The 27,099-nt window shown below is 43.8% G+C and overlaps 1 protein-coding gene across 1 annotated transcript; it reads right to left on the reverse strand.

Moving 5' to 3' along the window:
• Positions 1 to 10,187: 10,187 nt before the first annotated feature.
• On the reverse strand, positions 10,188 to 26,985 carry VXN (vexin). The gene is made up of 6 exons (XM_054057087.1): positions 26,514 to 26,985; positions 23,495 to 23,550; positions 18,596 to 18,758; positions 14,805 to 14,866; positions 13,210 to 13,295; positions 10,188 to 12,184 (listed from the first exon to the last, which is right to left on the reverse strand). Exons 1-6 carry the CDS (start codon positions 26,578 to 26,580, stop codon positions 11,998 to 12,000), a joined length of 621 nt encoding a protein of 206 aa, XP_053913062.1. The 5' UTR covers positions 26,581 to 26,985; the 3' UTR covers positions 10,188 to 11,997.
• Positions 26,986 to 27,099: the final 114 nt, after the last annotated feature.

A 27,099-nucleotide genomic window follows, 5' to 3' on the forward strand; every position in this document is an offset into this window, starting at 1 on the left:
TTGGGTTGGAAGGGACCTTAAAATCATGTAATTCCAACCCCCCTGCCATGGGCAGGGACATCCCACTAGATAAGGCTGCCCAAGGCCCCATCCAGCCTGGTCATGAACACCTCCCCGGATGGAGCATCCACAACCTTCCTGAGCAACCTGTTCCAGTGTCTCACCACTCTCATGGTGAACAAATTCTTCCTAATGTCCAGTCTAAATCTGCCCCTCTCCAGTTTATACCCATTCCCCCTGGTCCTATCCCCACAAGCCTTTACGAATAGCCCCTCTCCAGCTTTTCTGTAGGCCCCCTTCAGGTACTGGAAGGTCACTATAAGGTCTCCTGGGAGCCTTCTCCAGGCTGAACAAGCCCAACCTTCTCAGCCTGTCCTCATAGGGAAGGTGCTCCAGCCCTCTGATCATCTTTGTAGCTGTCCTCTGGACCCATTCCAACAGCTCCATGTTCTTCTTACGTTGAGATTTCAGAACTGGACACAGTATTCCAGATGAGGTCTCACAAGAGAGGAATAAAGGGGCAGAATCACTTCTCTCGACCTACTGGCCACGCTTCTTTTGATGCAGCCCAGGATGCGGTTGGCCTTTTGGTCTGTGAGAGCACATTGCCGGCTCACGTCAAGCTTCTCATTGGCCAGCACCCCCAAGTCCTTCTCTGCAGGGCTGCTCTCAATCACATCATCCCCCATCCTGTATTGAAACCACAGATTGCCCTGACCCAGGTGCAGGACCTTGCACTTGGCCTTGTTGAACCTCATGACATTCTCAGAGGCCCAATTCTTGAGCCTGTCCAGGTCCCTCTGGATGAGATCCCATCCTTCCGGTGTGGCAACTACACCACTTATCTTGGTGTCATCAAGCTTCAGGCTGTACAGGCACAATGTGACTCTTACTGTGGCTTTGCTGGGGTTCTCTTACAGCCACACTGCTGTATGAATGTCCTGCAGACCTGCTCGTGTTTGCATGCCTCCTCCAACACTGGGGACAAGCAAGGTTGGCTGACTGGAGAGCATGGCTTCTTGTGGCTGATGGCTGACATCTGAAATGGAGGCAAAGTGTAGGTAGAGGAAAGTCAAGTCTTTAATGATGCAACGAGTTCATTTTTTGACATCAGCTTTGCTCAGTGAAAGAAAGTAGAATAGATGGGCAGCTAGTAAGCCAAACTTGGAAGGAACTACAACCCGAAGTCTGATTATATGAAGACTCTGGAAGCTTTACTCATAGGCCTGACTTTTACTTGGAAGAAATGGTCTTTAAGTAATTGATTGGTGAGAAGCCCAGTTCCTACTGCTGTTATTCCGGCTTTATATGAAAATAATAGAGTTGCACCAAACGAATGATTCCATCTTGTGAGTGAATCAAGCTTCATGAAATAAGGGTTTGAATACTGGCTATTAACCAACCATGGCTGCACAGTAACTGTGACCAAGGTCTAATAAAATGCAGACAACAAAAATTCCGAGACTGAAAATGATTCTTGCATTTGATTTTGTGACAACGATTCAGGTAAAGGTTCAGTACCTAGGAAGAAAACACATCAATGTCTTCTAATGATAGACCTAATTTAAATTTTTTTTTAATAAATTTCCTTGACCTTGGATGAGCTGAAGCTTTACAGGCTTAAATGCTTACTGTCATGAGGAATCTGTTCCTGTGCCAGCTGAGCAAAAAGATTGCTGCAGCTCCAAGAAGAATGCTGGCCTCTGTGACTTCCTCTGGATACAGACAGCTTATCCCTTGAGTGGGCTGGGTTCTTGCTCTTCAGCTGGAGAGAGTAGGATCGTTGTAGTTCTGTTAGCATGATGTGTTGGAAGAACAGACATTTATACTTAATCTCACATTTTGTATAAAGTAAAAACCTGAATGTTCATACAATATTCCACCTTAATGATTATGAAATCTCAGTAGTGCAGCTTCTGTTTGCATCTGGAGTAAGACCTGTGCAGTAGGGCATTCTCTGGTATCAACTGGTGTTGGTGATTTGGTTTTCTTTTTTCAATTTCATATTCTCTTCTGCTGTCTGTGGTTTTCCTGAGCTATAGAAATGAGAGGAGTCTTTTGATGGTGGCTGCTGTTGGACTGTGTCAACACAGTGATATACTTCCCTGTTACAAAGGAACTTCTATCTGCTTGCTGCTGCCTTTTACAGAAATCTGGGGTAGTCCTTTGGGATCATTTTTAGAGACTCTAGATTTTTGCCTGACTTCTGATTTCCTATGTCATCATACCCTCTGATTGCAGAGAAGATGGATGTTAGAATCGTAGAATCACTAAGGTTGGAAAAGGTATGTAAGATCATCGAGTCCAACAGTCAGCCCAACACCACCACGTCTACTAAACCATGTCCTGAAGTTCTACATATACACGTTTTTTGATGTATCGTCGTCGCCTCCAGGGATGACGACTCCACCACTTCCCCACTGCTTCATCACTCTTTCAGTAAATAAATGTTACCTAATATCCAATCTAAACTTCCCCTGACCCTGTTAATGGCCTTAGAACAAGCAAGATGGGGAGGGGCTCTGTGTTGGCTGGCAGTGAAATATTTCTGCAAATGTTCTGTGTCAATCTGAGTGGAAAGGGTGGAAATCTTTTGGAAGGAGGGAGAATTCTCAGCATTTACTTCCTCACTGACTGTTAGCCACTTGCTTGGTCTTAGTTATTCCTTGTAACGGTGATATTTGGTGGGTGCACAACTAACAGAACTTCAGAGCACACCTGAACACACTGTGTACTCTGCTTTAAAATGGTCTATCCCATAATTTAAGAAATAGTTGCTTAACTTTCGAGTTCTCACTCCAGTAGGAACTGAAAAACTTTTAGAACACCCTCTCATCAGTAGCAAACCCATAAGACAGGCAAAGAAAACCCAGAAACATATACTCATTTTAAGACCATGCTTATAAGAAGTGATATAAAGTGCCTCAAAAGTCTTTGTAGGAACTATGTGAGCAAAATGAACTATGCATACACACTAGATGGAAAGACAAAGGTTGGAAAAGCAATCAAGAAATTAGAGCAGTTGAGGATGTGTCTGCATGTATGTGTGGGGAGAAGGTGGCTTGATATGCTCATCTTCAAGCTAAGTGGCAGAAGCAGAGGGTCCTTGTTTGTCTGCTTCTCACACCAGCAAGCGTGTGTTTGTGCCTCCTCGGTGCCAGAGAGTATGTGCCTCAGTGCTGGGGCTTGGGCTGCACCATGCAGCCCAACAAGGAGCGGCTGAGGGAACTGGAGTTGTTTAGCCTGGAGAAGAGGAGGCTGAGGGGAGGCCTTATTGCTCTCTACAACTACCTGAAAGGAGTTTGTAGAGAGGAGGGTGCTGGCCTCTTCTCCCAAGTGACAGGTGATAGGACAAGGGGGAATGGCCTCAAGCTGCCCCAGGGGAGGTTCAGACCCGATATCAGGAAAAACTTCTTCACAGAAAGGGTCATTGGGCACTGACAGAGGCTGCCCAGGGAGGGGGTTGAGTCACCATCCCTGGAGGTATTTAAAAGACGGGTAGATGAGGTGCTCAGGGACATGGTTTAATGGCAGATAGGAATGGTTGGACTCGATGATCCAAGAGGTCTTTTCCAACCTGGTGATTCTATGATTCTATGCAGCAAAGGGGAAGCCGGTTAGCTGGGCTGAGCAGGGGGGCCCAAATAGCTGGATAAATCAGCCGCTGGCAATTTACAAATGAATGCCACGTTCTCCACAGCCATACGGAAACAGCGGATCAGTGGTGTCTGGAGGGCCTGTGTCACCAGAAGTAGGCCAGTTTGTGCGTCGTCCTGCGTTGGCAAACGGCCAGGCTTTGTGTGCTCCAGACACCAGATGGGAAGCAATTATGAGTGTGACAAGTGGGTCATCTGGCAGACACTCTGTGGACCTGCTGCTGCATAATTTTTGGCGGGAAGAGGAGAGCTTTTTCTTGTCTTCCCTTTTTTCTTTTTTCTTTTTTTTTTCTGTTGTTAATACAACCTCTCCTTAGCAAACTCCCAGTGACGGGGTATGGAGTGTCCTGTGTTTGCTGAGTTTATGCTTTTTTTGTGCCCTTGCTGGTACTTACCAGAATGTCTTTTTCCTTGGCTAGCAGTAAGCAATGGTTACACTTGTGTTTGTACAATACGCAGTTTGCAAATACTGTCCTGCAGCACTGGTATGGATGTTTTAGTGACTTGGCCAGCCAGGCTGGGGCAGGAGAACAAGGGAAATACTCCAGCATGGATCTGGTTATCCAACCAGATGGGACCCTAAGGGAGAAACCAGCCCAGTGCTCTTCAAGACTTCCTGCTTCCTTGTAGGGCCAAGTGGAGGGGGTGGACCTTTCAGCAGCTGGGGCCAAGATGGGATCTTGTCAGTTTGTCCTTTGACCGTACTCACTGGGCTGTGAAAGAAGAGTTTTGTGAGCCTGGACAAATCAGCTTAGCTGGCTCCAGCTGAGTGTGACAATACAGCCCCTCCATGGAGAGCCTGTTGCTAATTGCATTGGGCAAATGTGTAAAATTCATTACATCTTCTATTGCTTTTGTTTGGCTGACTGGGGAAAAATGGCAAACGTGGCCCAGGTTGCCCGAGGTCACGCTGTCAGGGCACAGCTGGAGATGGTAAAGGTCCCAGCAGGCGAAGGGCCTCTGCTGGTACTGACCCCTGAAAGGAGAGCTGGTGCCTGGCTGGCAGCAGATGCTTCTATCTCTGCAGAGTTCCTGAGGAGCTCAGTGACAGTAGGTGGCTTCTAATTACTTCCCTCAGCAGCAGCTCAGTAGCAAACATGGATAGAAACACCTGGCAGGGGTAATTTTCCTGCACCTGAGTTGCTCTCAGCTCATGCACATAGTGAATGGCCCTCAGCAACAAGTCTGTAAAGAGCTGCAGAGTTAGAATCCACCTCTGGAAATCATGTTCAAAAGAGTTTTAGGTCCTGAGCCTTGGTTCAGCTCACAACAGAAGCTCTCGGTAGTTTTACACCTTATGTTTCCTGCTGATAAATGTTTGCCCCAAACTCATTGGGGTTTGTGTTTATAACCCAGCCTGGCCCTGCATAAGTTAACATCATATTCCTTGCCCTTAGGGAAGGTGAGCGTAAGCATGTGTGATTCTCTCACTTCCAGCTTTAAATGAGCAGGTAACAGCAAGGTAAGAAGAGAAATGTTGTCCTGAAGGAAATTAGTGGTTGCAAGAGTAATTCTGGGGGAGAAGCACCTGCAGCCTCCGGCTGTTCATCTTCCCAATTCCCACAGTTCAATGCTGGCTTTGCAACAAGAACAGCTTGAGCACCCCACTTCCAGCACTCCTCCCTGCCTCATAGCAGCTCATTTCTACAGGTGAAAAAGCCAGCACTGGGTCTGTCTGTCAGCAGCAAACTTAGTCTATGTCATCCTTCTGCCTTCTTCAAACTCTATCGGTAGACACCACTTGCCTTCATAGCAAGGGTGTGCTCTGCAAAAGTGCCTGGAGCCAGCCCTGCTCAAAGAGTAAAAAAATTAAATAATTAAAATGTTGGGAAAATTCACCTTGAGTGCGTAATATCTGACTATCATAGGATAGGAGAAAAAGATAATATTCATTTAATTAAAATCTCTGGAGCTAAATGCCCTGGCCACAACTCTGTGTGGCTCCCAAGTGCCATTATCACCAAAACTGTGGATCTGCCTGTTCAGGAGATGTCTTGAGGTTTGAAGCTGAATCTACACACACAGATTCCTAAAGTTCAGGTGGTGGCTGGAACAAAGTGCTTGGCATCTCTCCCTTCTCTCTTTCTTAATATTCTGGTTTCCACCACTGCTGATCACCCTGGTTGAGCTTACATGTATATCTCCAGCCCAGCAGTGATCACATGCACTAAGAAGGTATTTTTAACAAAGATGAGGTGATGGTCTGCAAAGAAGCCCTTGATGTATCCAGCTGCCACGGCTGCTATGCAAACTGGGCCAGGCCCTGGTTTGCACACTCATTGATGGATGTGCAAGCACTGCACATACACATCTTTCCCAGCCTGAGGAGGTACACAGGGCCACCTGCAGCATAGCCAGGAATGCCGTTGACCAGAGATGAAGGCAGCCTGGGCCAAGACTTCACACTCCTTGGGGTCCCTGGCAAGGGACTGTACGGCTGGTTGCTCCTTCTGGCCCACGGGGAGGATTGACCTGGGGCAAAACAGGTGCCGGAGTCGTGGCAACCAGACCGTAGCTGTTTTGCACATGTGAGGCTACTCCTCTGTCACACCGGTGGAGTTTGTCTCATTTCTTTAGGTGGCAAAGGTCAAAGAATAAGTGGCATCATCTGGGGCACTGCATGGTTGCTCAGCATCCCTGCTTTCCACTTGGAAACCTGAGGTCCAGTGAGGACCTTGTGACTGGCTGCAAAAGTAACAGCTACCTTAATGTATGTCAGTGGAGCATCAGCTCAGATGAGTGCAACAGTCACAAAATAAAGGCTCCTTTGTGAAACCCTAAGCTGGACAATGCCACACTTGGCTTTGCACAGTTCTTTTGCCCTTGCTGAATGTGGCATGTGCACTGAGGCACAGGAGCCCCACATGCCGGCTCTTGGTAGTTTCTGTGTTGAAAGATCCCTCTCTGGAGGAAAATGATTGAAGGCTTATTTCTTACTCCTTTTTTCCACTAGAATATTTGCGACTCTTCCACTAATGGGTTAACCTATTTTGAGCATGTTGTAGACACCTAAATAGCTTGTCATTTCCAATTATAATGTCAATAACGAAAGAAATAGTTGGCCAAGCTTGAATTTTTAGGTTTTACCATCACGATTAAAAGAATAGACATTGCAAGAGTCTGAGTGCTGATGAACCCCATGTTTAAGGGTTCATTATAGATAAATCTTTATCCACCTTGCCTACAAATCTGATTGAAAAATCTACTCACATCCTGACTTTCAAGGACGAAGTCGATATCCAGTGTTACGAGGACTCTAGGATAGAGTTATAAAGAGGTAGGGTTGTAGTTTTCACATGAAAGGTTAATCTCTCTGTTGATAAAAGTCACTCACAGGACTTTGTGTGCAGCCTAGCAGTTAAATACAGTTTTCCTAGGCTTGTCACAGCACTCCCAGGCTAAAGCAGCTTGTAAATTCTGAAGCTTTTGCTGTGTGTTTAGTGGTCCGTGTTACTCGGGCAACCGCTTTGACGAGGATGCTGCTGCTTCCTGAACCCCTCCTTTGCTTTTGCTGGTGCCGCATGGGAGCAGACGATGCGTCAGCTGAGCAGATGGTTTTGCACCATCAGCTCCCAGTACGGCTGCTCCGAGGTCCTGCTTTGCCAAAAAATGCCTCGTCAGTGGTAGGGGGAAAGGACCGACAAGCTGTATGGCCTTTTGCATGTCTCTTCTGCTTTATGGTCCAGTGCACTCTCCCCTCCCCCAAAAAGGGAGCATCAAGCAAATAGATTTTTGATCTATTGAAATAGCACTTACTATTTCAGTGCTATGCAAACTGTGAGGGTGCAGTGGGAAAATGTTGTTCTAAAATAAAGCAGAGTAAACTGTTAGGGCAGATGAATCTGCAGGGCAGGAGGTCTGATGGGGTGAAACACCTGGGCCTGGGGGCTGCCAGTCAGTGTCTGCGCTGATCTCCTGCTGGGTCAGCTGTGGGGCCCTCGGCTGCTCCAGAGGTTTATTAATACAGCTGTCATAAATGGTGCCCTCTCCTGTAGTGAAGCCAGCCTGGCAGCTGGGAAGAGAGGCATCACCCACATGTGCTTCCATTTCGTGTTTTCCTTTGAGTTCAGCCACTCATTTTTTTCTGGGCCTTTATCTAACTTTATTAAATATTCAACTCTCTTTTTTTCTCCTTCTAAATGCTCCACATTTTATTTTAGTGATCTGTGTGCCCACTCATTTAAAATAATTCTACCACTTAAAAAAAAAAAAGATTTCAATACAGTGTAGGGTTGAGCTTGTGAATAATCCATGGAGTCAACACTGAGATTTTAAAAATCTCTCATAAAATATTTATGGTTATTTGACATCTGCATTGTTTGTAGAGTTCACACACAGGGTTTCGTCTGAGAAAGCTGACTTGTTTCATTTTCCTTTGTATGTGCAAGTCCTGATATTGCAACTTTTCTGGCGGATGTGAAATTATTCTGCAAATGCCAATGTTTGAGTTAAAAATGTTTTCTGTCATAAGTGTGTCGTGTTCCCCTGGAAAGCGATGTGTTTGTGATCTGCTCTTCTGGCAAACCTTTTTGCTACAGGATCTGCAAAGGGAGTGCAAAAGAGGAAGGAAGGCAGGCAAAGCATATCTGAGATTTTGATTCATGCATCAGTGGGAGTTATTTTATATGGTAGACTAGCTTTAAATTCACTACAGTTTATTTAAATAAAGTGGTATGCAAAGGAATAAGGGGTGTTTTAATGAGTAGTTCTGTCACAAAGATGGTTTAGAAATGGTGAGAAAAAATTAGAAACCTATTTTTGGAATGAAGTATAAATTACTGTAAACGTGAAGGACTGTCATCACGCTGCCTATTTCAGCCAGGCCAGTGCCCTTGTTAGTCACTAGTTCCGGGGAACCCAAAATGATTAAGCTACAAGAAACATATCTAAAAAATGCATCCGCTCGGAGATATCGTAAAGTATGACAACACACATGTGTTAGGCAATGCCAGAGTCGATGCTTTCAGCTGCCCAGTTAACTTCTTTTCTGACTTCGATGGAAAAATGGTGCAGTTTATTTATTGCTTTAATCACTATTTCACATTTTCTGACTGTGGTGGAGTTGACCAATGTCACTCTCTGTACATTTTTCACCTGGAAGATGTATTGCATATCCACATCCTCTTCCACACTCATTCCACTATTTTAACAAATACGAAGTGTTGGGCATTTACAAAGGAGTTCACAGCAGGGGCCAGGCTGTTACCCCCATCCCAAAAAAAAGTCTGTGCCAAGACCTGCAGTCCAGATGGTCATCAAGAGGACACTCCTTGGCTGCCCGTTTTAGAGGTAGACACTGTCTGTAGTGGAAGGACCAGGCATGAGGCACCTTTTCACCAGAGCTGCCAGGGAGGACAAGCCACCCGCTAACAGAAGGGCTTTCTAAAGTCGAGGTTGGTGAAGGATGCCAACACCATATGTTTGTTTTCCCTGGTGTATCCTGAAGTCTTTCCCTTGCAGTCCTTGAGTCAGCTCCCCTAGCCTGGGCTCCTGCACCCTTGTGCAACCCATCTCATGTTGGGCTGTAGTTCTGCACGCACTTTCCAAGGATCTTGTTTGAAGTAAGTTGAGTGACTTTGTTGTCAAGTGATAGGCCTGAAGATAGGGATTGCTTAGTTTTAGTCTCTACCAGAGCCTTAGCTGCCCTCAACGAGTCTTTGCCTTAGTGCTCAAATTTGATAGAAGGGAGGATAGTGACACTGCTCACCTCCAAGAGACACAGTGGAACTAAATGTTGTGTCTGTGAAGTGCTTGAGGTCAGGTGTGTAAACGCGTATCTAATGTCTAACTCCTCTTGCCATCATCAGAATTTTTCTCTGAGTATCTGATAACAAACAATGATTCTATCACCCATAAAATATTGGAGCTACTCACACACACTTCTGGGCTCTCCTTGGGGTGAGAAAAAATTGGGATCTTTGTCATCATATTTTTCAATATTATAAGCTCTGGCTTTACGTTTTTCTAAACTTCCACTGAACTGTGTTCAGTTTTGGGCGCCTCACTACAAGAAAGATATTGAGGTCCTGGAGTGTGTCCAGAGGAGGGCAACAAAGCTTGTGAAGGGTCTGGAGCAGAAGTCTTATGAGGAGCGGCTGAGGGAACTGGCGTTGTTTAGTCTTGAGAAGAAGAGGCTGAGGAGAGATCTTATCGCTCTCTACAACCACCCAAAAGGAGGTCGTAGTGCGACAGGTGTTGGTCTCTTCTCCCAAGGAAAAAGTGATAGGACGAGAGGGAATGGCCTCAAGTTGCACCAAGGGAGGTTCAGACTGGATATTGGGAAAATTTTCTTTACTGAAAGGGTTATCAGGCATCAGAATTGGCTGCCCACAGAAGTGGTTGAATCACCATCCCTGGAGGTATTTAAAAGATAAATAGATGAGGTCCTCAGGAATATGGCTTAGTAGCGGACAGGTACAGTTGAACTCTATGATCTCAAATGTCTTTGTCAACCAAATGATTCTATGATTCTATGAAAATCTCCCCAGAAGCTTTTAAGGCACAGAGACTCATGTGTTACCACATGCTACTTGTTTATTTAATTTTTTTTAAAGAATAAGACATATTTTATTTAAATCAATGAAATAAGTGTCTACTACAATACAAGAAATCTCCACAGCAGTTCCTGGAATACAGAGAAATTAAATATGCTTCTTGTAAGTCTCTCCTTCTCTTGTAGACCCAAATTATAAATTAAATAAATAAGAAGACCACAGATACACATTTCAAGATACAGCAATTATTAGGTAGAAACATTAATCATCTCCTCTTCACCTCCATTCTCATACTGCTTAAATCTATTAATTAACAAATTAAATACTAGAATACAGCTCTCTCAATAGACAAAACTTTTGCTGCCCTGAACTCTGTGATGGGTGCACTATGGGTCAAATACACTACAAGGGCAGGTACCACAAACGCTCACCATCTTAATTACCCCAAACGCAGCACATGGGCTTTTGCCAGTGTCTGCCCATCTTTTTCATTTTTGCTTTGCTTAGATTATGAGACCAAAAAAGGGAACTGGTGATGACTATTATGCTTTCTCCTTGAATGTACGCATTGCTGTGCAAGAAAGTTGTTCCGCTGAGTTTACCAGGCTTACCTATATGCGTAAAAATAGCAGGTGTGTACGAGGCCAAGGCTTCTGGCAGGATTTCTACGGGCTGGGGAGTAGGGGTGTAGTGTAGTTGGTGATACTTGCAGAAGATGTTACAGGAAAATCTTGGGCGCAGCTCCACCTTGGTTCAGTCATGGAGAACCTGATGTTGGCAGGGTTATTGCTCAGGCTGGTCATGGTGTACAGAGTATTACACAAGGTCAAGCTCTAATTTATAGGTGGAGTGGGCCCCTGTGAGGAAAATGTCCTGGTGCTGTGCAGGTGTGCATCCTCCAAAGGGCATCGGCATGACTCTTGAACAATGTGGCTGGTCACACATCGTCAATGCTGGGCCACCACTGCCTCTTCCCATTGCCTTGCCAGCAACCAGGCCCTTTCAATGTGTGGTTAATGAGGAGCTGCGTTGCTCTTCTTTCCCGCAGGAAGGAAGAAAAACAGGAGAGTAAATCATCCCTCTAACAGGCTGCTGGGCCAGAGAATGACTTTTGCCTTGGGGAAGGAGGAGAGTCGAGTCTGTGATTTCCAGCTGCAAGGCTGTCCTGCAGGTTCTACAGAAGAAAGTATCTCTGTTTGCTCATTGTTTGATCTGGCAGGACACTTTGAAACACCAATCACTTGTCACATAGCAAGGTTTGATAAATGTGTGTTTGCCAACTCGCTCAGTTCTGACTCACCCATTATTTTAAAATTTTTACGTCTTTTACTCCTGTCATGAAACATCAAAGCTGAAGAAAAAAAGATTGGCATGTGTCATTCAACAGGCATATTGTAAGATGTGGTTTTTATCTCACATTGTGAGAAGAGGACAAGCAGTGGCACAGGACAAGCAGACCCTTGGGATTTAATGGCGCTCTGTAATCTAACCATTGCTTTGGAGGAATACACAAACTTCTTGGCAGGCTTTTCTTGTTGTGAGTCTGAGTTGATTCAGACATGTATAATATTGAATGGGCCAGCAGTAGTTTTGGCATTGAGTCAAGATGTAATTTTAGTGGGATACTTGGAATTTTAGTATATTGCAACAAAGAAAGGCCAGTGAGTTGCATCACATTCATGATTTTTACCTTAGCCTTTCTCTCACCATTCTGAGGCAATGGCATCAAATAATAAAAGGACATCATTTTCCTGGATGAGCTGTGCTGTGTCTGTTCCCTCACTGATTCTAGAGCACCTTGTCCTGGCTAAAGGACCTTCTGTCTTTCCAAGTGATACTGAGCTTTATCAGTCCGCCTCAAAGGCATTGTTTGTTGCCCCCAAGTACTCTGACTTCTTCTTGTGCTTCATCCACATCTTCCTCAGGAGGCTGGGTGTCCCGTACAGGCTGCCTCTAGTCAGTGGTAGGGAAGCTTCTGCTCCCGGTGGCAGACTCAGGTCATACTCCGTTGTCTTCCTCCAGCGCTGCCTGTGGCTAGAAAATAAAGCACAGACGTGTAAAGTAGTAATCTCTGTGGCCCTTCTCCCATGCTTGTGACCACTAGCCATTAACACCAAGGGCTGCCTGTTTGCAAAGGTAAACCTGTGGCTCGCCTGTCCCTGGGACTAGCAGGTCCATGGTGGGCAGGGGCTGTGCAAGGCAGTGGGCTTGGACATCACAGCTGCCCATTCCCTACTGTCCTTGCTCCCCTTTGAGCCCATTCTGACTTGCTATCAGGGTGAACACTCGCATGAGGAGATGGGCTACAAATGACACTGCTACTAGGTACACCTTCTGTAGCATTTGCCACCAGAGAAAAAGCTGGTAGGTGGCCTAGGGCCTGAGCTGAGTCCTTCCACCCGGGGACCGTGTGGCAGCATCCAGAGGGTGTGAGCTTTGTGTTGACTGAGGGGCTATGCTGGCCTACACCGTCTGAGGAGGATTTATGTCTCTGTGTAAAAAGTGCAAGGACACTGCGACAATGAGCTTTTAACTGACCCTCAGGTGGCAATAGTGGCAGCTAAAATATCACCTGGATCCATGTCTTGGTTAACTGTCTACTGATGAGTGCATCTGCACTGTGGTCAAGGTGTTCCTTAGTTAGACTTAAAGACAATAAAGCTTTGTTTAAAAAATATTTAATTACCTTTTCTAAACTGCCTTAGAGCAAATATTATAGCCTTAAGTGGAAAACACTTAAATTTTGGATTTACATGCTTTTCTTTCTAGTGATAAAACAAAGCTGTAACCAGCACTGGGGCAGCTGTATAAACAGCCATGGCTGACGATATAATCAGCATGTCCTTTAGTGGATCTTTTCCTGCCTTTGGGAAGCAAGTGGTGTGGCTTTATTGTAAATTGCTGAGGTTTTACACTTGTCATTTAGAGGAGCAGCCAAGCACTTATTCACGTTTTTGGTGAGAGGGTGACCTGTGATAGAGAGACCCAGTCCCCTCCTTGCCCTGTCAGCACCCCACACAGCCCCCTGGGCTCGGGTGGAGGACTGGGAAGGGACTTACTCATCTGTAGGAGTGCCGTTGCCTGTAGGTGAGTCTGTGACAGCCACTGCTTTTGCTCTGATATGGGCAACTGGTGATGGTGGAAACTGCGGAAAGAAAAAGCGCGCCATTAGGAAATACCACTGATGAGCAGGGACCTCAGGTTTGTCTGAGGAAAGAGGCTGGTTTAGGAAAATGAATAAATACTTTAAGTCTTGACAAGAGAAAGGAGGCTGGCTAAGAACTCGCCAGCCAAAATTTTACCCACATAAATACCAATTGCTCATTTGAATGACCTCACTGAGCAGAGTGCAGCACTCATATCAGCAAGAATTATACCTACTATCAAAGAAGGGAGGCTTGCAGGACTTTTTATTCCCTAGCTTTCACGTCTAGCTTCCCAAGGAGGCAAGCCTTTGTGCAGACTGAGCAGCTTGCCTCTTGCAGCTCTTCACAGGCTGCCTTTACAGCTGTCCGAGCCATCACTGTTACTTACACATTCAGAAATGTTTTGCTGAGTGCTGCTCTGTGGCATGGGGGTTCCTGGCTCATGCCCCAGTTCTGCCACAGCCCCATGAGTGCCTAATCATCAACATCCTCCTTGTCCCAGTTGATCAAAGAACTGAGTTGCATTTTCCCATAAAGAGGCCACTGAGACTGGTATATCCTCAGAGATGCTGAGCGAAAGTGTGAGTTGCCCAGAAACAGCAAAAAAGATCAAAAATTGTGATGTGCTCTCATCATTTCAGGCAACAAACACAGTGACTGATGTTACTGGCAATACTAAAAATTTTCTTCATATTATTGTCACTACTATAACTGGTCTTAAACTGCCTAGGATTATTTTCCCTGGGATTAATCTGAGACTGGATATGTTTAGTTGTGCTCTGCAAGTAAACCAAGATTTAAGATGTTCAAAATCACTTTTGCAAACATCCTTGAAATTTAACTGGGTTAATTAGGTGCAATTAGTTTCATTGCACTGAATGCCATTCATTTTGACCATCCTTCAACACCTCACAGTGATTTTTATTGAGTGTAGCCCAGCTACCAGCTAGCACGTATATTGCAGCCATCCAAAAGAGCATTTGAAGCCAGAAAGTTTCTATAGCATGGTCTGATGTTGGTCAGAAACTTTTCAAAGAACTATTTTCTAGTTGAAAATGTGGTTTTTATAAAATGTAGAGACTTCGAAAATTGTTTTTTGTTAAGAAAAAGAAGAGAGGGAAAACATTTTAGTAAAGTCAAGTCATTCCTAACTAAAACATTTTGTCTTTTCACTACAGAACAAATATTCAGATTTTGTATGATGATTTTCCCATTGACTCTTTGTTGATATTTTTGATTGGTCCAATTATCTTGTCAGGATGACATTCTGCAGAATATGAATTATTTGATATTTGTTTCCTTGGTTCCCTGAGTGGCAGCTGTCCTGTGCTAGTCTCTGCTCCCAGTTAAGGAGCTTCTGGCATAAAGGATGTCTCAAAGCCTAAAGAAGACTCTGAAATCTGCACATACTGTGACAGACTGACATGCTATTAATGTGGGACATGTTGACAGGTAGTAGGTTTTAAGATGAATCAGACAGTGGTAGCTGGTTTGCTGTATTTACTTACCGAAGATTTCCTATCCAACAGGTGACTGCAGGACTTGGATGACTCTCTTTCAGTAAGTCCTACTGCAAAGTATAAGAAATGTGGCATGATCAGTAATTCCTGCATTGGCACAGCTTGCACCCAAAGCCTTCTTTCATGCAGTTAAGCCCAGATATGAACAGAGCACAGATTCAGGTTATGGTCCCACTAGGTTTGTTTATAGCCTAAACTGCAGAAGTTTCTTTATTATGATCAGCTACTGTGATATCAAAAAAACGTGATTTTTGGAATTGCTTGTCATTCTGGGAAGTTGCTTATCTGCTTTTCAAATGAGACAATGTGCTGTCTTCAGCAGACCAAGTTAGGTGGGAGCCCTAACCCTCTGTGAACACTCATGTATATGTACATAAGAAGTGCAGTCCTACCTGCTGCTCCACAGCAGAGCCTGGGTAATGCAGTTTTTTTGTGTGTCTTAGAGCCCCCCTGCCAGGTTCATCCTGCCTAGCAGTTCATTCGTCTTTCTGGATTGCCCTGGAGAATTATTCTTACCTGGGCAGCAATGTATGCTACATCCACTCCATCACAGGGAGAGATTTCAGCCTTTCTGTCTGCCTGTCTACTCTCCCGGTTTGAGGAGAGTGAAGAGTGCTGCTTATAGAACTGTTTCCAGTACGAGTTCGCAGTCAGAACTGTCTTCTCTTTTGGGGCCAATATTTGACCATGATAAATATCTTAACTAGCATCTCTCTTCCTGCTCCCCCTTGCTCCAGTAATTCTATTAGGTACCCAACTGTATCCCTCATGTCAAAGTTTAATTCAATTAGCTCCTCTCATCTTGCATATTAGGTACTAACAAAATTCAGCAAGTGGCTCCAGGCATCAGTGCTTCAGTTAATGGCCATATTTTTTCTTCATTTTTTTCTGTTTGCTCTTGTATTGACTTTGTATTGACTGATTTTTCCCCTCTGCCTACCTCTCTTCTTTTTAGATATGGAAAGTGTTCTAGCAAAGTTTTAGCAAAATACATAAGAAAAAGTAAGTCCTCAACACCTCAGGTTTGCAAGTTGTGCTTTACCGAATCTGAAGTCTCTTTAACATTCAATAATACTTGTCTATGAAGCAAGCATGGAAAAACACTACAGACACAACCATTTCCAGCAAGAAAGTTGAAAGATAATTTTAAAGGATGAAATTTATGTGGAGGTAACATTTGTACAGAAAACAGATGCTACATATCCGTGTATATACCTCACTTCACATCACACAATGATGAGTCTCCAGCTGTTGAGAAACAGCTGGAGAAGCCTTTCTGGGCTCTCTCATGGCACTCTACTCTCTGTGTAGGTATTATTAATACAGTGCCTACTGAAACTGGAAGGTACACCACACCACAGCAAGGAGCTGCTTTTATTTTCACACAAATATTTGCAAAGTCTTCTACTTAAAGCCCTTAAAATGCTGCATTTGTAAAATCAGGCACTCAAAAGTTATAAAACACTAGAATTGAACCAAAGTTATTTCATCCCCCAAGGATATAGACATTGAGATTCAGTCCCTAATTTGCCACAGACTTTCTGCTTCACTCATATGGACAGTGTTCACTCAGAAAGCAGTTATTCATGCCTAGCTTTGGTTGCTCAGTACACAGTCTTGTACCTCCTTTTCCCACCAGTGAACCCTCTGAGGACATAACTATTAATATTTTCATGGGGTTTTCTGTATTGCTGATCACTGTGGTCATCATCTGCACAAATGTTTTAAAAAGGCAACTGCATTACATACTGAGAATAAGATGCTATCTCAGGGAAACAGAGGTAGGTGCTGAGTTTAAGACTAGAAGTTCTTGGGAATCCAGTTTTTAAGAGGCTTGAGCAGGATGCAGCACTGTGTGTAGCCAGCATAGTTTTTAGTGGCAGCAGGTATCGAGTGCTCCTGGGAGTTAAAGCCACAGATGTGAAGCAGACACCCAGAAAAGGGGCATACATTGGCTGTGTGAGCAGCATGGATAGACATTAGGGGGCAATTGCAAGAGACGACCTGTTGCACAGTCTGAGCACCCTCTGTGCTGAAGGGAATAGAGGTCCAACCAGCAGCCTCACCATGCTGCCCAAGCTTTGGCAGCCCTGCAGTAGCTCTGTTCTCTTGTCCAGATCCTCCTGGTGAATTTTTCCTGTCCCATTCCCCTCCCTCCCTGCGCTACTCAGTTAGTCCCTTCTGCCTCTCTTTTGTTCTCAGTTCTTCCCTTTTACTGTGCAGTCTAACTTAACCTTAGTTTCTCCCGCTTTTCCATTCAGCATCACAGTTTCTTTGTGCCCTTTCTCCCCTTATGAGAACTGTTTCCCTCTTTTGGGCTCTTCTTGTTGAAGTACCTACATCTTTTCTCCAGTTTGCACCTATCTGCCACCCTTTACCTCTTGCTTCCCTTTGCAGCAGAGACCACCAGTCCCTTCTTTTTAGCCTGGAGAAGAGGAGGCTGAGGAGACACCTTATTGCTCTCTACAGTTACCTAAAAAGAAGTTGCAGAGAGGTGGGTGTTGGTCTCTTCTCCCAGGTGACAGGTGATAGGACAAGAGGGAATGGTGTCAAGCTACATCAGGGGAAGTTTACATTGAACATTAGGAAAAATTTCTTTACAGAAAGGGTTATCAAACACTGGCAGAAGCTGCCCAGGGTGGTGGTTGAGTCACCATCCCTGGAGGTGTTTAAAAAGTGGGTAGATGAGGTGCTTGGCAAAATGATTTAGTAGTAGACCAATATGGTTGGAGCTGATGATCTCTAAGGTCTTTTCCAACCTAATGATTCTATGATTCTTTGTGCCCCACTGGCTCTCTGCTATCCACTACCCCACGGCCAGTCTCAGTCACTCCTCCTCGTGTCCCTTCTCCAGTTCCTAAGCCCCACTTCTTTGTTCATCCGTTTCTTGGCTCTGGTGCCAGTTTGAGATCTCTCCCAACAGTCCCAGGCTCAGTTTGTTCCTTCTCATATTCCAAGGCGTTGCACTTGTCTGGTCTGTGTTCAAATGGGATGGTTTATGAGCACTGCAGCTGCAGACCGGTGGTGTGAAGAACATGTGTCTTCATTATAGTATCCGTTTTACAACTTCTAATCTGTTTAGCAGCTTTAGCAGGTCAATGTCCAATGTCTCTACCAGACATGTGCCATATGGGATTTTTTTCAAAGGCTTATGACTTGATCGCATCTGGTTGGTTTTTCAAGGGAGAGCAAAAGATGCATTTTTGATTAAAAAGCCAACCCTTGCCAAACTGCATGGCTAAGCTCCAGCTTTGACCTTTCAAACATAACACACCAGCACTGAAGTAGCTGAATGACCAGTCTAGCTATGTTTACTCATTTCCTTGGTTTTGCATTGAAAACTCTAATTTTCCTTCTCAGATTCTTACAAATATGCTGAACAAGTTTTGGTTGAAAAAAAAAAGTCAGGTCTGTGGCAGACATTCAGAATCTAAAATTTCATCCCAAATAATAATGTTCTGGCAAGTTCTAAGTGGGAATTTTATATAATAAGAAGACTCAGGCCAACTCAGTAATATGCAAGTCATAATCTCTAAAATATTCTCATCCTTTGAAAAGAGAGCATTTATGACTCCATATCAACTGAATTTATGATTCTGAATAAAGCAAAAGCCCTGCAATGTCACAGTCATTATCTCATTAATTCCACTGGACATTTTAAGTGTGGAAGAATCTTTCAGGTACACAACAAAGTGCCTGCTCCACTGCAGACTGGAAGACTGTGATATCTAAAAATCTTCTGAAGCCATAGAGGAATAAAGCCATTTCTGCAGACTTACCATGCTGGGCAGTGCCCTTGGCAGAGCAGGGTCCCCGCTGCCCACTCTGCAGGTGGCCCAGGCCCCGCACCTCATCTTCACTGTACAGCACCTGGAAGAGATCGCCTTGGTGGGGCTGAAGCTTCTCTGTCCTGTGGGGCCGATGATCGGATATGGCTATCACCTACAGGGAGAAGGCAAAACCATCCCATTACACTCGGCCTCGGAGATAAGGTAGGCTGTCAAACTTACAGTGGAGCAGTATGGCATTTGCTCTACCTGCTGCTTTCCTGTCATCCAAAGGGAGTTTTGTTGGGTGAGGACTGTGGGATTTGTGTGGTTTTGTGTGGCTTCTGCCTACATGCATGAGATGTGTAGAAGTACAGAAAAATTAATCGTAATCTCTCTGGGATCCAGCTACTTAGTTGCACCTTTCTGTATTCTCCTCAGGAGACTGAAATGTGGTCCTTTTCAAAATCTACTAAGTAGGATATGCCTTTGAGACAGCTTAAATTTAATGTCTTATTATACCATATCTTGAGCAATCAGTTAAACCTGTGCAATGTGAATTACAAATGCTATTTATTTATTTTAGCCTATTTCAAGACCTAAGAAAGGGTTTCTCGTAGTTCTGTGGATTTTGGCACACAGCCTAACACAGTCCCTGATTCATAACCTCTTAAGGGCATGCCCACCGTTATGTTAAAGTCAAAGGGACTACTCGCGTACTTGAAGACAAGCACGTGCTAAAGGAAGCCTAAGACAGGGCCCAGCTCTACTGACCACGAATCTGGCACTGCCTGACAGAGCCAAGCTTCTGCATTGTTCCAATAATTCAGAAACAATAGTGGTGCTGGTGCTGAGAAGTCTCCTGATACTGCTTAAGCACTTGGCATTGGCTCTCTCCCAGCTGCTCCTGAACCAGTTCCAGGACCTCCTCATTGCTCTGCAGCAGCTCCTGGCAGGCTGCAGGCTCCTGTGTCCATGCGTGCCCTGACCACTCGAACCTTGCAAGCTGCTTAGCAGGGAGAGGCACGAACCCCCATCACCACAGCGACATCTGTGGAGACACTCATCTTCATTACAAATACAATGAGGCTGTGGTTGGTAGGAGTCTCTCATGACAGCCTTTGGAGTCTGCCTCATGTGAATCAAGCTCTTCTGGCTTTCAAGGAACACTACAAAGCTCATATTTCCCACAAGCTTTGGAAATATGCACAGTGCTCTACGTCATACTCAGGCTTCTTTGGTGTGTGATAGAAAATGTCCCTCTGCTACAGAGACACCTGAGGTCACTTCTTTTGCATGGCCATGGAAAGAACATTTTTGGTAAGTAGGATGCTGGGTGCAGTGGTCTCTAATCCTGAAAGTGGCTTATTTGACCAGGGTGAAACACTACTGACTTGAAACAATCTGCCTGTGTGTTGCAAAGGATTACAGTACAATTTGGCGAAAGGAAGCGGTATTTTTAACTCCATTAATAGCAGGAATTATTTAGACATGTTTTCTATGCTTTTGAGATTCTTTGTTACACATTGTATCAGAAATGCCAAAATGTCTTCAAGCAGCAGAATCTGTATAAATAAGTTACAGTGCCATTTTCCATTACATCTGTAGACAACGGCACAGTCTCTATAGCACATCTTCAGTGAACCCCTTTGTTTGCAGCATTTGGCTGTAGCTCACTTCTGGATTTCCTTATCTCTTCATACAAGATTTCACCGTGACTTTGGCTACCTCACCCATTACTGTAATATGTAAAGACTTATTTAGGCCAGGAAACTAAACCTGCTGTAGTGCAGTTTTGATCTCAACTGGAGCTGACATTTCTCTAGGGTACTTAGGGTGAGGCAGAAGGATCAGCTGGAAGTCATTTTCCTTTTCCAGACATACCAGGAAATTTTAATCTGTGTGAATGGCGGAGTCAGCCAAACTACTCAGAATTATTAACTGCTCCCTAAAATACTACTGGTTTTAGAACTTGTAAGTCCTTTGCCTGGTTCAGTCTGTTTGCAGGATGTTGACTCTGAATTCAGAGCTCAGCAAAGTCTCTGTTTTGTGGACTTCACCACCTGGCATCTCCGCTGTTGGAATTAGCTGTGTTAAGCAGGGGGCACAGAGGACACAAGAGGGTTGCAGATCAGCACAGAAGCTTTTTCTAACCACCCTGCTCCTGGACCCAATATCCCACTGCTAAACCAACAACCAACCAGAAAAGATGACAATTAAGCATCTGGCTTTGGACAAAACTTTGAAGCTTAGAAGATGAACAATGAAGTGTTAGTGAAGGAAACATCAGATCTGTAGAGTTAAGCTCTTTTTGATGGTCTAATTCTTAATGTGGCAATTCTAGCATACACAGAGGGATTTGCCATTTTTCTGCAAAACAGACAGGTACTGGTGCCTGGACGGGTTTTAGAGTTCTAGCAAAAGGACTGTGGGACTTGGAGAGCAAGGGAAAAGAATGGAAGTATCTACTATCCCTGAAAATAACTCTTAATAGGGCAATAGGAACTGCAAAAAATATGTGTTTGTGAAACACTCTATTAAGAAAAAGATGTTCCCCCTTTCTCTCACCCTTCCACAGTCAGGATGATGCTTTTGGGATGGGTTCTTGAATGTGATGGAAATTAACCCCCAAGGTCAGTCATTTGAAAGTTAAATCACTCTAATGATACACTGCTTGAGTGTTTCTGCCATGAAAAAAAAGTCTGGCAGATGTTCATGTTGCTTGCTATTTTCACCCTTGATGAGGATTAAAGTTGTGCATCCACTGCAATCACTAGAGCAGAAGATTTCATGTTAACTGAGGTATTTCTGCAGCACTGGCTGCAGGTGCAGAGGTAAAAGTGAAAAATAATCATTCTGCTACTTTTGTGTGGGTCTAGAAATTGGCAATCACAACTTCCTCACAGGCACATATGTTCCACTACGTGTTATTTATTTGAATGCCTGCACATGAACTGTAAGTAGCTGCATCACATTGAAGAAGGGGAACGCACAAGTCTAAGAGTTGCCTGTGCCAGTTGCTTTGGTTTGAGAGCCTTGCTTGTTTTCTTAGCTGGAACTGCAGACTGGTCCTCGGGCTCAGTGCTCCCACTGCTAACAGGATGCTGCCTGCATCATGACTTAGGGCCAATCAAAGGGCATCTTTAATTGAGGTCAGGAAAGCCCCAAAGGAAAAAAAAATCCTCCAAAAATACAGCAGCAAACCAGGGACTTTCTTAACTTATTTCTTTAGATGCTTATGAGTATAATGCTACTACAACAGCTGATCCAAACCTAATTAAATATTAGAGGCTTACACTCAGCAGAAACAATAACTAGCTGCTGACATTTGGAACAGAATAACAGACACACAGTTGCCCTAGATTTCAGTGAGAGCCAGCTGAAAATTTTGCAACTGAATAGTTTTATGAGAAAATCCTGGTTAGAAATCTGGGAATTTTGTTGGAAAAGTATCTATTTTGAAAATACTTGAGAAATTATCTGAACATTCTGTTTTATTAAAACAGAATAGCTCACTTTTGGTTTGGACTTTTCTGCTGGTTTTATATTACATGAAAAACAAAAGGCATAAGAAATGAAAAAGTGGCATCTCAAAATTTCTTAGCAGCACTCTCCGTGTCTCCAGCACTCTGATTTTCATCTTCATTTGGAATGAAGAGTCATTTTGAAACCTCAGCCTGAATTATGGGACAAAAATAAGATTTTTCACAATTTGAGAAAAATGTACGTACGCATAGTTTCTACTCAAATACCATAGGCATCTATTGACCCTTCTTGGGGACAACTTTAGGTGTCCTGTGTGGTATTTGGATCGTATGATCTGCTTTAATAGCCAGGAGAGCAGACAGGAGAGAATATGGTGAGGTTTACTCCAGTGCACGGATAAGTGTGGTAAGCAGGGGTTACCTGTGGTGCCATGGGGAGATCAGAGAATCAGGAATACGAAGAGAAGGCTGTTTACAAATGAGGAAGGGACTGGGAAGTGGGATAGGGCATGAGAAAAAGAAAGGCCATGGAGCAAAATACTGCAACAAAGTGCTAGAGATGAGACAGGTCTGTAGCGAGAAGAAATGCTTTGGCAGAAGAGTTTCAAAACTAGTAAAAAGTGCTTTGATATGTACAAGAGATAAAGGCTGTCATTCCTGTAAGACTAAACCGTGATGAAAGGATCGTGGAAGGGGTTGTGTATTTGCCAAGTGAATTTAAGGAGGGAAAACTGTCTCTGAAGAGAAGAAACCTCACAGCCACGTGTCAAAGTGTTGAAATTTTGAAAAAAAATTCTCAGAGCATGAAAAATGTTCAGTTCTTCGAATTTGGGGTGGTATCTCACCTGCAGGGACAGAGGATCCATCTGTGTCCTCTGTACCAGTGCATTGGTGGTGAGTGCAGGTCAGGCAAGTACCTCTGGGATCAAGGGACAGGCATTCTCCTGTGGCTCCCTCAGAGCCATCTTTTTGAGTCAAGTTTACAGTCCATTGATTGATGGAATCCCTCCTAAATTCACTGGGGAATGGGATACTGGCTTACTCCTCAACTAACACATGTTATGTATTCATATGATTTGTTTGCTTTTCCTTCCTGCCTGTCCCTCTGTCACTGTTATTAGAGATTTATGGATAAAAGCCAAGGCTGTGATTCCCTCAGATGACCTATGTTGATAAGCCATTACGTTCATTTTGATTGCACAAACAGACCCGTTTTTTTAAAGTTTCAACACGCTTCTGTAAATAAACTGCAGCTTTACAGATACTCCCCTTTCTGTTTTCCGCCCCACTCCCAGCATCAGACACTGATGCGCTCCTTTGCCCTGAAAGATCTCCTTCACATTTATCCACAACATTTTTAAAGATAAGTGTAGCCAACTAGAATTAAAAAAAAAAAAAAAAAGGGAAAAAGTGAGATTTTTCTTACACTCTTTGTTAGGACGTGCTGTGTACTTTTGGCTCGTCTTCGGGCAGGACTACATGCTGTGAAAAGAAGAGCAGGAATACCGTCAGGGTGCAGTGGAGGTTACATGTGCCTCTAAAAGTTCTCTGTGAGATTACACTGGGGCCATGGTGGGGAGGGGGGAAAGAAGAAAGGGTTTAAGGATTCTAACTAAAACAACCCAAATCAAAGTCTTTTTAATGTCATCTCAGTGACCATATTCTAGCTGTACAATACAGACATCCACAGGCACAGGGCAGCAGCCTTCCCCAAGTTTCTGCACCACTCCCATAGGCTTCCAGGAGGAACCATCCTTCTCCTTCCTGAGTTTGAATCTGGCCTCTCACCTGCCAATGATTCAGAAAGAAATGAGCTTCTCTTTCCATCCAGTCACCTTCAAGCACGACTAGTGTCTACGTTAACTTTGGAGAGGCCTATCATTTTCTCTAGGCAGGATTTTTTTCAATAAGTTCAAACCAGTTCATGCCATCATTTCAGTTTTACTGCACAACATTTGCACTAAGCCAGGCTTTTCTTTTTCAATCTTCAAAATGACCTGTTCAGTTCTTTAAATTGGAGGATTTTGCTTGAAGTCTGTTTCTCAATTTTATTTCTTAGACCCATGAAGACACCAAAATCACAGGCAAAACAGAATCACTAGCCACTGGACACACAAAATGCTAGGAAAACAAGTCAAGCTTTTGACTGGACTGAAGTGATTTGTTCTGGGTGCAAAGTTTAAACACCTCTTGTTTCAATTTGGCTTGAAATTGGACTGAAAAACTCAGTGATACTCTCACCTCTCCTTCTCATCATATCTTACCCTTTGCTCTTCAAAATGATTACCCTCCTCTGCGTTCAGGATACAGGAGTTGACTACAGGATTTAGCAGCCAGTGACAGAAACAGGCCTGCAAAATACTGCCAGATTTGGAGACTTATCTCCAATTGTAAAGGCTAACTCTGAGGGCAAGGCATGTGAATGGGACTTTCCTACTAAAGCTCCATTTATTGTCCCAAGGCTTTGAAGAGCCAGGAAAGTTTGTTACGGGATGATGGTTGACTCTTACTCTCCGGGTGAGCTTTCCTTTAAGTTTTTGGCATCCATTCATCTGCGGGAGTTGCAGTAATCATCATTGTTATATATTGATGTTCGCAGAGATTTGTGAAGCTGTGGAAGCAACTGGAGTTCACTCAAGGCTCCTCATTTCTGCAGCCAAACTCCTCTGACGGCAGGCATAACAAGTGAATGGGCTTTCCAGGGCTCTTTTCCAAACAGAGCTGAGAGTGGAACCAAAGTTACTCTTCCTAGACAACTTGTGTTTGTCTAAATGCCACCCCACAATACTCCAGTGAGGGTATAAGTGCTGAGTCTTAGGACACCACTGGCTAGAAACAAAGTGTTGGGCAATGCTCTGCCCACTGTGAAACAAGACAGTAACACAGGAGGTGATCAGTCTTGTCCAGGGTCCCTGCCAGTGACCGATTCCAACACAGGGTGCTTCCACACTGTATAAAGCCTGAGAGCGCGCTAAGCTGTCAGTTTGATTGCGGTCTGTTTTGCACAGCATGATATCCTTGGGGATCCCTGCTGCCTTCTCCTTCAGGACATATTTCATATTTTAAACTATGCTGAATGTGTATGTAATGAAAGTGGAGTTTTTTCCCTAGGAATATGTTGTAAATTGCTTCTGAAGCTGCTGCAATTACCCTTACTTTTGGAATTTCATTGTGCGAGAACTAAACTAATTGTTCATAAGCAAAACACTCAATCACAGAAAAGTTTAGTGATGTGAGAAACCATCTTCATGTCTCTCTAGTATTGTCTATATTTTACTGGTTAGTATGAGAACCACAGTTTATACAGATTTCTATCAGAACCAAGTACTGTTGTGATTTTAGTGGTGCCCAGGCTGGTGCACAAGGAACAAGACATAAATGTGCCCAGGTAATAAATTTGCCTGTTTTCAGAGTACGTACAACTCACAGTCCAACACACTGCCTGTTGTCTGTCAGTGTGAGTGGCAAATGGCTTACAGGGGCCAAAGAAAGGCAAAGCATGAAAGGGAAGTCACAGCACCAGCAAACATGCAATTACTTGAATGGCCACTGAATGAAGAGTGAATCGCTGAGGTAGCCAGAAGTGACCCACTCACGCAGGAAAACAATGGCAGCAACGCAAACAGTGGGGCTGCAGGGCTCTCCCTGCAAACTTGATTTTCTGCAGGGGTTGGGAGCAGGAAAGAAAGAATGAATCCTCACAGCTGATGTTTCTGGATTTGCCTGCAAAAGGATGTTTGTATGCACAGCCCAGCTTTCAGGCAATAAAAACAATTACAGTGATGGTTCACTTTGTCATTTCCACTTATATTCTGAAATTATGCAGCTGAGAGCTCAAGCTTGCAGCTTGCAAGTAAAGATCTGATCTGGCCCCACAATTTGTTTTCCCTGCTTTTACCTGCTTTCTTTCTCATATTGCTGAAATATGCAGCTATTGAGTTTAAACTAATTTGTTCAATCAAATGCAGACTGGGCTTTGTCCGGTTCTTACTCTTCATTACAAGCAATTAATGTTAATCATGCATTCATTTCCAGGGCATGGCTTTGGAAATGTTCCACTTATTGAGCCAGCAGACTTAAATTCAACATTCATGCAGTTCACCCAGTTCATCTAAGCTGCTAACTGCTTAGAGAACTTCATTTTCTTTTCTATTACGCAGAATAACCACACAGTTGCAAGCTGTCACTTTAGCAATTACCTCATAGGTATATCAACACTGATTCCAGATCTCCCAATTTTGCCGGCACAAAGTTTTTACACAGCCACAATGTCGAAGCACCTGCACAGATTAGCTCCAGAAACAAGCAGTGAACGCTAGACTGCCAGCAGAGCACGGCACGGAAGAACAGATGAGCTGCTCACTTCAAAAATTCCCCCGATGCTAAACACCCCATCCATCTGAAAGACAACACCGTAGCGGTTGTTACAGTTTTGATGTACTCACATTTGGATGAAATCACAGTGGTGAAAACTTCTAAATTTTCATCGCTGCAGCTGTAAATCTGGTGCATTTTCCACCTCTCCCTCCTGACTGCCTTTCAGCTTCATGCAACTGCTCTGAACTTCTGGTAAATAGGTTTCACTAATCCAATCTGCCTCTGTGATCATTGTCCAGATCTACAAAGGACAGACATGCTGTGATCTCATCTCATTCCATATTCTTCATTGCAACATTTTCTGCTCCCATCTGCCTTTCTATGAATACTATTAATACAAAGATTTAATTTAGCTGTACTTAACCCTCTATTCAGATAAGAGCATTTTACTTTACATCTCCTTTTACCAGTTTGGAGGATCCTCTGTAATAATCTGCTAATAATTAAAGGCTGTTTTGTGCAGCCAATTTATAAGCAAATAAATATTTACAGAAGTAGTGCAAGGACATTTAATAGAAGTTGGGCTAAGATTTGTGTACTTTAATACATTTATCACAAAAATTTGTTCCTCACATACAATAAGGAGCTGAGTCTAGAAACACTAAGAAAAGCATTTTCTGTTTTACCTTTTAAGTTCATACACTAGTACTTGAA

The sequence above is a fragment of the Cuculus canorus genome, chromosome 2 (genome assembly GCF_017976375.1).
Source record: "Cuculus canorus isolate bCucCan1 chromosome 2, bCucCan1.pri, whole genome shotgun sequence".
NCBI lineage: Eukaryota > Metazoa > Chordata > Aves > Cuculiformes > Cuculidae > Cuculus > Cuculus canorus.